The 9,911-nt window shown below is 36.8% G+C and overlaps 1 protein-coding gene across 1 annotated transcript; it reads right to left on the minus strand.

Annotated features, from left to right (window-relative positions):
- Positions 1 to 3,381: 3,381 nt before the first annotated feature.
- On the minus strand, positions 3,382 to 4,971 carry msx1a (muscle segment homeobox 1a). The gene is made up of 2 exons (XM_027171690.2): positions 4,578 to 4,971; positions 3,382 to 4,199 (listed from the first exon to the last, which is right to left on the minus strand). Exons 1-2 carry the CDS (start codon positions 4,858 to 4,860, stop codon positions 3,769 to 3,771), a joined length of 714 nt encoding a protein of 237 aa, XP_027027491.1. The 5' UTR covers positions 4,861 to 4,971; the 3' UTR covers positions 3,382 to 3,768.
- Between the last annotated feature and the right edge of the window lie 4,940 nt (positions 4,972 to 9,911).

Raw genomic sequence — 9,911 nt, forward strand, 5'->3', positions numbered from 1 at the left:
TGGTTCAGTCTGTTTCCCCAGAAGGTCCATAAATGTATTGAAGTAATGTAGTTCACGTGTAGCTCAACACACACTCGCATGTTTTTTTTAATGAACACTAGAATCTGGGCCCAAATAGCTGTGTACTTGAAGAAACGTCAGAAACTGTCTCTGACAATGTTATACCTGCTGTAACACAAATCAGACTATTATCCGTTAATAGCCTATACATATTGTCTCTACACAAATGCACCTGTTATAACTATAGAAATTAACCACCCAAAATAACCACTACATTTCTGACCAATCTTTAAAATGAATCTTATATAACAAGAAGTTTGAATTGAAAATTAATAAATTCTGAGAATTTTTTTGGAGGCTCAGGTGAGCTGACATCAACAGACTTTATGATATTACTGATACTGATACTGATTACTGAAGATTCTTCCCTGCAGTGTGGTTTTGCAGTAAGACACAGTTTAGCCCGATTAACTCATTCTCATATTATTCACAAATGGCACTTTGGAAAAATCAAGAATTAGATATATTATTGTTTGACGTGATGACAATATCAATCAAATCTCACAGAGCTCCACTGGAAAAGACCCAGACCCAAATAGTTAAAACGGCAGAAAGGAGACACAAGAATTAATACAATTCTGAAATTAATTAAAAAAATAACACACCAAATTCTTTGAGAAAGTCAGAACGAGTTATTAGCCATTTGTCTTCACACATGTTCTGTGTGTGTGTGTGTGTGTGTGTGTGTGTGTGTGTGTGTGTGTGTGTGAGAGAGAGAGAGAGAGAGAGAGAGAGAGAGAGAGAGAGAGAGAGAGAGAGAGAGAGGAGAGAGAGAGATGCTGGTGAGAAAAAAATGCATTTAAAATGCAGTACAAAGAACACATTTTAAACAGATGTCAGAACTGCTTTCTGCTTTATCTCAAATAGTGCTTTCGTTTCTAATAACAATAATCGAATTTACTTCATACTTTAAGGTGTATTTTACTTTGCAATCTTTTATAATGTTGAGTGCATAAGCATTCCTTCACAATACAAAACTGAGACAATGATCCTATGATCATACAGTCTCACATCACTTGGTTGGACTTTTATTGGTCATAAATCTGTTTTAGGTTATTATTAAAATTTGTATAAAGTGATCTCTCTCTCTCTCTCTCTCTCTCTCTCTCTCTCTCTCTCTCTCTCTCTCTCTCTCTCTCTCGGAGCTCGTGTCACCAAATAAGTTCAAAACTATAATATAACCAGTGCAAATGATAAAACTAGGAGGCAATTTGTGCAGTTATGTTTCAGATTAAAGTACACACATCGGGTAAGTGTAGATTTATACTGCAGTTTATATAACAGCTAAAATAAATATACACGTCAATCATCGCTAGTCATAATCTCTCCTTTTATGAAGAAAGCGAAAAAACTGCTTTCTTTCTCATCTGGAAGCTTCGAGTAACATTTTACTTCATCTACAAAACTCCCAATAACGTCAGATATGAATAACGTCCAAAAAATGTGCACTAGTGATTCTTAGACAATTCTCATGTTTACTTTCACACATTTTTCACAGTTTCATTTGATTTGATTTTCTCATGTGATTTTGCACCATTCAGAAATTTCCATGCATTTTCAGTTTTTCATTTATCTTCCTGTATCATTTTTTTCATTTTTTAAAATGTTTGTTTTAAAAGTTTAACTTAAAAAGTTTTACATGAAAACGATTTTGTTTTTTTCATTATATATATTTATTTGTTTGTTTGTTTGTTTGTTTGTGTATTTATTTATTAAACAATTAATGAATAAATTAACTTATTTATTTGCCGCACTTCAGGTGATTCATTTGTTTTTAGGCGTTGATTTTCAAACGTAGATCGTGCGTTTTTATTTGTATTTTTTCATCTATAATTACGCATTACTCAACATTATCCAGATGTTTATATGTATAGGTTTCACAGGCGACATTTTAATGCGACCCCTTATTTGCTAATAATTTAGAAAAAACGTACGGTAGCTTATATATTACCCTTTAAATGTGTGTGTGTGTGTGTGTGTGTGTGTGTGTGTGTGTGTGTGTGTGTGTGTGTGTGTGTGTGTGTGTGTTTTTAGCAAGAATTACAAAAGAAAAAAAATATTTCTTCAAAAAAAATAAGAATAGAATAAACATTTTCAGATTTGTTACCCGGCAAGAGACACTGAGAGTCTTCGTACTTAAAACCAGTTTAATGCTGGTATATATATATATATATATAATCCTTTTCTTTGTATATTGTTTTATTCCTGAAGTATTATATTATTAACTCGGAGTTGTCCTTTTAGATTGAATAGTAATATAAAGGCAATGTAGTTTTGGCGCTTTCTCTTCTTCTTCTTCAAACTACAACTAATATTACTCCTATTAATAATAATAGGAATACTAATACTACTAATACTACTAATAATAACAATAATGAATCGAAGCCATCCAAAGAAGAACCAATGGAAGAGCTAATTAACTCCTCCATCAGTTCATTAGCAGCTCACTTTGGTTTTTGAGCGAACAGACATTATTATAAGCTATAACTATATATAAATATCTACAGTGTGAGCGGTTTATAACGAAAGATTTACGTGGTGAGACTTTTTTCAATTTGAAATGCAAGCCATCCGAACTCACAATTTTTTGTTTTCATGCTTTGTAAGGTGCTCGCTGTGTCCAGATGTTAACGATAATGTAAAATTATTTTACGCTTATTATACGAAATATGTACATATATTTATTAAATGATATGAAATAAATACTTATTACATGATCAAACGATGGTTAAATAATCTCCACAGTGACAAGGAAAGGTTTAGTACTTTTGTGTGTCTAAGATTACACGACGCCTATAAACTGTGCAAACATAAATCACACACTTTTAATGACGTGTTTATGGCAAGGAGTCGAAAAGCTCCATCCTGCCATTCGATCAGAATTCTATCAGAGAACCCACATACGAGAAGTGTCCATATTCTCCATGTTGGAACCGATATATGCGAGATATTACCTACTATTACTATTAGACCAATTTCTACACAGCAATAAGCCACTTTATATTTTGCTTTGGTCTTTTAGGGATTGAGAATCTTTAAGGTCCAATTAAGTTCTATATTTTCTAGATCCTCTAAAGCAGGTGGTTAAGAAGGGTTTTCTCACAATGCCCCTAATTACAGCTTATTAAAAGAAGATAATCGAACGACTCGAACGTTAAGCTCATTATTGAAATGCATCAAATAATATATTGAGTATTTAATGGAGTGAAATGTCCGCAAAAAGAACAAATTATGTACTCATATCGAATAATACCAAACTGATGAAATCGCTTTAAAATGAACAAGCAAGCAAGCAAGCAATAAATGCGGCTGTTTGCCATGGAAAATGAATAAACAATTTATTGTTAATTTATTCAACAAATATAATCATATTATAAAAGCCTTTTCCCCCCTAATATACAATATTTTACAAATCACCCTATCCCTTCAGAAGGGTAGCATTGTTGAAATAACTTTTTGTAACTGCTCAGGAACCTCCTATACCGCATTGCAAAGAATGCATACAAATAGCGCGCGTGTGCGCGTGTGAATGTGTTTGGGTGCTTTATGGCCACGCGCTCAGTGCTTTATGTGAATAAAAATGACACTTGGCGACTTAGTTGTCGGCTCTGGTGGCGCATGAGTGGAAGCGTTTATGTTCGCCAGTTTTCCGTCTGATTTATCGTGCTTCTAAATCCCTGGGTGAAAAGGAACAATTTCACACACGCCTCATGCTAAGTGATACATGCTGTATCCCATGTGCGCTGCTGCATACAGTCCGAGGGGTGAAACGGGCACAGAAGGTCTCTGAAACGCGTGCGCACCTCCTCCTCCGTAGGTCGCGGGCACGTGCGCCCCGAGCGGAAAGGAAATCCCGAAAGTGCCCGGAGGCAACATGGGCTTGGCGGCCATCTTCAGCTTCTCGAGTTCGGCCTCCTGCAGCCTCTTGGCCTTCGCGCGCCGGTTCTGGAACCAGATCTTTACCTGAGTCTCCGTCAGGCTGAGAGAGCTGGAGAACTCGGCGCGTTCCGCGATCGACAGGTACTGCTTCTGCCGGAACTTTCGCTCCAGTGCCAGCAGCTGTGACGTGGTGAACGGGGTCCGAGGTTTCCGGTTGGTCTTGTGTTTCCTCAGGGGACACGCGGGAGGACTGAGGCGCCCTGAAGATAATACAAAAGTGATGAAGCAAACCGGAAGAGCCTATGCCAACTACACCTGATAATGTCAACATCCGGTGTGTAAATCACTCCTACACGTTTTATTTACACGTGCAAAGGCTGTAAATACTGTACAGTGATAAACATGGTAAGCAGTAAACACAGTGATAATCACTGCACGCGTAAATAAATAACGGACAGGTTAATAAACACTGTTAGTGTTAAGAAATGTTTAGATGTAATAGTCAAAAAACACCATTAATATATATAATAAATAGGTATATAATAAATACATTTCCATTTTTTTTCTCTTTAAATTTTCATAAAAACTTTTATTTGTTTTTATATTTACTGTATTGGTAACCTCTTGTTATCGCTTACTTGAAGCAGGAGGAGGGGAGAAAATTGAGTTCTCCGTCCACGAGCTCCGGTCCGCGCGCTCAGGGCTCTTTGCCTCCAGTGACCCGTCTCCCTCGCGCACAACCGAGTAAGAGAAGGAGAAAGAGGATCCGTCCTCGCACCAGAGCGCGCGCGACCCGGCAGATTTGTCAGCCCGGTTTGGTGTCCGGTCCGCCATGAGCGCCTCCACGCTAAACGGCAGCACCGCGGCTCCGGGCTTCACGGTCTGCATGTCGTGCGAAGAAGTGACGTCCTCGCTTTTCATGCTCGAGCCGCTCGGGTCCCATAAAGTTTCGAGTCACTCTGTTCAAACACGAGCCGAGCGCGAGCACATCGCCGAGCTTTCATTTCAGCCACGCGCGCATGTACGGCAAAGTTAAAAAACCAAAAACCGTCCAATCAGCGAGCGTAGGGGGCGTGGTTTCAGCGTTTCCCATGAAATCTAATTGTATAGCTTGGTTTGAGACCTTCAGAAAGTTGCAGCGCGACAGTGGGCGTGGCTTAAATAATCTCAGGAATCGTCTCCAGACTGACATTTCGAGCAGGAGTGTTGTTTACTCTCCGGAACAAAGTAAATTAGTGCGTCGCATTTTTTGGATCTGCAGTAAAGCTCGTGCTCATTTACAATAATAGCCCCCCACCCCCACCAAACCCCACCCACAGGACCTTTCCTTCTTACTGGGGTGGCATTCAGAAGGATACAAGGATCGTTTGTACATTTAGAACTATGTAAATGTGGTCTATTCTTTAAAAAAATATATAAAAAATGAATTAATAATTGGATATTAAGTACAACTCTTGCACCTTTAATTAGCTTTTACATTCAAATTTTGAAACGACACTAAATGCAAGTTTTATGTGACAAGAAGGATCCAATATCTATACAGTACCTTTTTTACTATTCAATACCTACTTTGTTGTATTTTACTGCCTCTTTTTTCTGCATAGTTTTGTAGGCTTCATTTTGTGTGCACTATAATGAGATATCAGATTGTAATTTGTAAGTAAATTATGAGAAAGAGGCTGTGATTGAGAGAGGTAAAGGACGAGGATAAGTTGGAGGAAGCTTTGGCCAAGGATTCAAACAGTTACAAGGGAGTACATGATACCACATCAGTAGCAAGATTAATGCACAGAAGATAAACTGATTAACCTTTACCTGCTGTTAAGTGCTTTTTCATTTTTTTATCAATTCATTCATTCATTCATTTATTCAGTCATGTATTTTGGAAGTGTAGTGTAGGTTTAGTTAAAGTAGGTGGATGTCTACCTGAAAAAACATGAAACAAAAAGAACATGAAAAATCAAGGCAACGGCAAACACCACTAAGTATATAACATTTTCATCATATCAAATAGTTGAATATATATATATATATATATATATATATATATATATATATATATATATATATATATATATACACACACACACACAAAACATGTATATGCTTTGATCTTATTGAGGGTAAAACATTAACAACTACTTTTGGATTAATCCCACAAAATTTTTAGTTTTTCAAAACTTTTAAGACAAAACAAAACTTTTATGACAGATATTTTGGTTTTCTGATGTGAAGATTTCATTTTGAGTACGATGTGGACCTCACAGTTTGAGTGCAGTAAAATAGCAGATCACAGCATTTGTGTGTGTGTGTGTGTGTGTGTGTGTGTGTGTGTGTGTGTGTGTGTGTGTGTGTGTGTGTGTGTGTGTGTGTGTGTGTGTGTGTGCACGCGCGCAGAGAAGCAGTGGTAATGATGCAGGGCTGGTGGGTTTCCCCTCTAACTGACCAATTAAAGTAAAAAATGATGTGAGGGAGAGACAGACAAGCAGGCAGACAGACAGGCGGGGCAGCAAACTGGCCGGAAGAAACACATTTAGGAGCCAATTGAACTGAAAATCACACAGGGGGCATTTAAATTGGCTGTGAGTGCTTTCTAAGTAAAAAAAAAAGGTTTAACATGAAAACATTCAAAAACAAAATACTAGAAACTATTTATGTTTCAAGAAATTCTCTGTGAAAATTTTCTGTGAAAAAAATCACAAGTGCAACTTTTCACTTTTCATTTGCTTTAAATATACAGCTGAAAAATTGTCAAAGATTCAAAATTCTAATAAAAGAAACTGAAAAAATTATTTTATTCAGAACAAACACAAGCTATTAAATTGCACAAGAAGTTTCTATTGTACAAACAAGTTAAACAATAAATCACAGAAAAATGGAGAAAATGATCTTATGGATATTAATATACTTATACTGCTAAATTATTTTAAAATGTCAAAGTGAAAGGTTTTGTTTCACAATCAGCTTCAGAGTAGATTTAGTAAATTGGACTAACCTGAAATGTAAGATTGTAAGATTACAGAACAGACATATATATATATATATATATATATATATATATATATATATATATATATATATATATATATATATATATATATACACTATATTTTAAAATATAGTAAATATTTTCACAGTGTCATCTTAAAACTTCATAAAACCTATCTACTTAGTGTATTAATGTAAGTTTAAATTGGAAAAACAATTTAAAAAAGAAAAAAAAGTATATTAAATTATAATTTGACAAAAATATGCAACTCATTTTGTTAACAATGAATGAATGAATGAATGAAAATGAATGTATCATAAAATTTGGAGAAAAACATTTAAGGCATTACAGAATATAAGAAGATCAATATGTCCATATGTAAAATTCATGTCTGTTCGGGATTTTACCTCTCACTTTTGTTTAAACATGTTTTCTCTCCCATAGACTAAATATCTTTTTTTTTTAATTAATGGGTTTATGGTAATTACATTTTTGTGTGACTATATTTAAGTATATATTTTCTTTTTTATGTAAATGTACAGATGTTCAGAAAAAAGCTCTGTAGTACCTTATATTAAATTATGTTACTGTAATTAATAACATAATTAAAAATCTTTTATGGTGTGATACAACTTCCTCTATTGTCCACACATAGAATGTAAATTCTATATATAGTATATACAAATTATGGAATGGGATTTTATACTAATACTGGTGTTTAGGCGTGAAGAAGTGTTTTCTATGAGTGTCATGGTTTATTACTGTAGTAAAGACATTTAATGAACAAAAATATGTTTTAGTAAAGGCCCATTGAGGCCAGAATCACGCTGCCCCACATACACACTATGAAAGCCTCAGCTGTCTAGATGGTTACTGACAGGGTTGCCAGGTTCGATGATTTTCACCAATATTCCCCTGGATTAAAAACAATCACTGGCTTCTAAAATCTCATTTTAAAATAATAAACCATTTCAATGAAATGTAATACACTGAGGTGATGGTTGTGTGGTCGAGCGTCCTCTTAAGACATACATATACACACGCTAAGACGCCTGAACTTGAACGTGACGATCTCTCTCTCTCTCTCTCTCTCTCTCTCTCTCTCTCTCTCTCTCTCTCTCACACACACACACACACACACACACACACACACACACACACACACACACACACACACACACACACACACACACACACACACACACACACACACATATAAAGAAAAAAAGTGCTAGTGTCTGATGTATAGAACCGTTTTTATTGTAAATATATTTTATATTATCCTATATACATTATAGCATAAATAATTTTGTCCCCATTTGTTCCATGTCCCCTTGACTTAGTTTTTGTTACTAATCACTATTCAAAAGTGCTGTATTCTTATGTGTAAATACTGCCAAAGCCTCAGTAACAAGCAACGGACTGTCTAATAAATATGGTTATAATAATAATAATATACAGCTGGTACTTTACAAAACCACAGCAAAATCCAACAGTGACATTAATCATGCGTAAAGGAAATATTTAAAATTCCACTGAAATTCCAAATATTGTTATATCATATCAATTCGCCTATCGGGCCCAGAATCCAAGCTCTTTTTATACTTGCTACAAACGACACTGTTAAGTTACATAATTTAATGGGTAAATAAACAATTTCCAGAGATAACAGACAGAGTCCAGATTCGTCCTTCATATTTCCCAAAATTTCCACCTTTGTGTGTTTTTTCCCAACTGCGGGTGGGGTATCTGGGGTATAATCCACTTCCACTGGGAATCTCGCTCTGTGACTCCAGGCTGCAGTTTTTTCCCAATAAACACTAATCGCTTGTAGCTGATAAAATTACACGCAAAGCGCTTAATTTAGCATTTCCTCCACCTCACATCCGGTACTTAAAGGGGATAAAATCTGCAATTACCGTGTGTGGAGACACTGCAGGCCCATTAGGGCAAAATGAGTATGTGTGTGTGTGTGTGTGTGTGTGTGTGTGTGTGTGTGTGTGTGTGTGTGTGTGTGTGTAGCACTTTGATGTTTTGGGATCTGTATGCTGCTTTCTGCAGCTCAGTGTGTGCTGTTTGCTGCATGCTAGTAAACCTATGCACAGTCTATGTTGTTTTTAAGTGTTGTGACATCAGAAACTATTACTGTATCGATTCATTATTTTTATCTCAGAGTGACAAATGAGAGCTGAACCTCAGCACAATAAGCACCTTAAACGACTAATTCAGGGCTTTGTTTGACTTTCAAAACTCCTGCTTTAATCGGGGAACGGAGTCTAAGGACAGCAGTGACAAAGGCCCTTTGTGGTCCTCCTGTCTTAACCCTTTTTACGCAGAGGTCCCTTCATTCGGACTTTAAAGCGCACGCGGATATCAAAGACCGCTGCTGGGAACCGCTTGCCCTCGGTAGTGTAGTAAAATGGGAATGATTCAGCGTCCCAGGACACATGGCTCCAATTAAAGTGCGCGCGGATGTGTGTGTGTGTGTGTGTGTGTGTGTGTGTGTGTGTGTGTGTGTGTGTGTGTGTGTGTGTGTGTGTGTGTGTACAATGCCGCTCTTTGTTTCTGTGATTATGAGCTAGGACAACATTTAGCTTTAAAACTCAACTCCGTGTGTGTGTGTGTGTGTGTGTGTGTGTGTGTGTGTGTGTGTGTGTGTGTGTGTGTGTGTGTGTGTGTGTAATGGGTGGAATGTAGCGGCCCTAATTAATGTGATAGCAGCGTCTCTGATGAGCGCGCTTCAGATGAAAGGCCCGTCCCGAAGATCTCTGTAATTACGGATAATGTCTCCTATTTCAAAGCAGTTAGCTCAATCAGGCGTAAAGAGCCACTTTTACGTAGACCTTGCGGCTATTTAACACACACACACACACACACACACACACACACACACACACACACACACACACACACACACACACACACACACACACACACACACACACACACACACAGAGCTATATATGGCCTTTTAATAATGTCT

The sequence above is a fragment of the Tachysurus fulvidraco genome, chromosome 15 (genome assembly GCF_022655615.1).
Source record: "Tachysurus fulvidraco isolate hzauxx_2018 chromosome 15, HZAU_PFXX_2.0, whole genome shotgun sequence".
Lineage (NCBI taxonomy): Eukaryota > Metazoa > Chordata > Actinopteri > Siluriformes > Bagridae > Tachysurus > Tachysurus fulvidraco.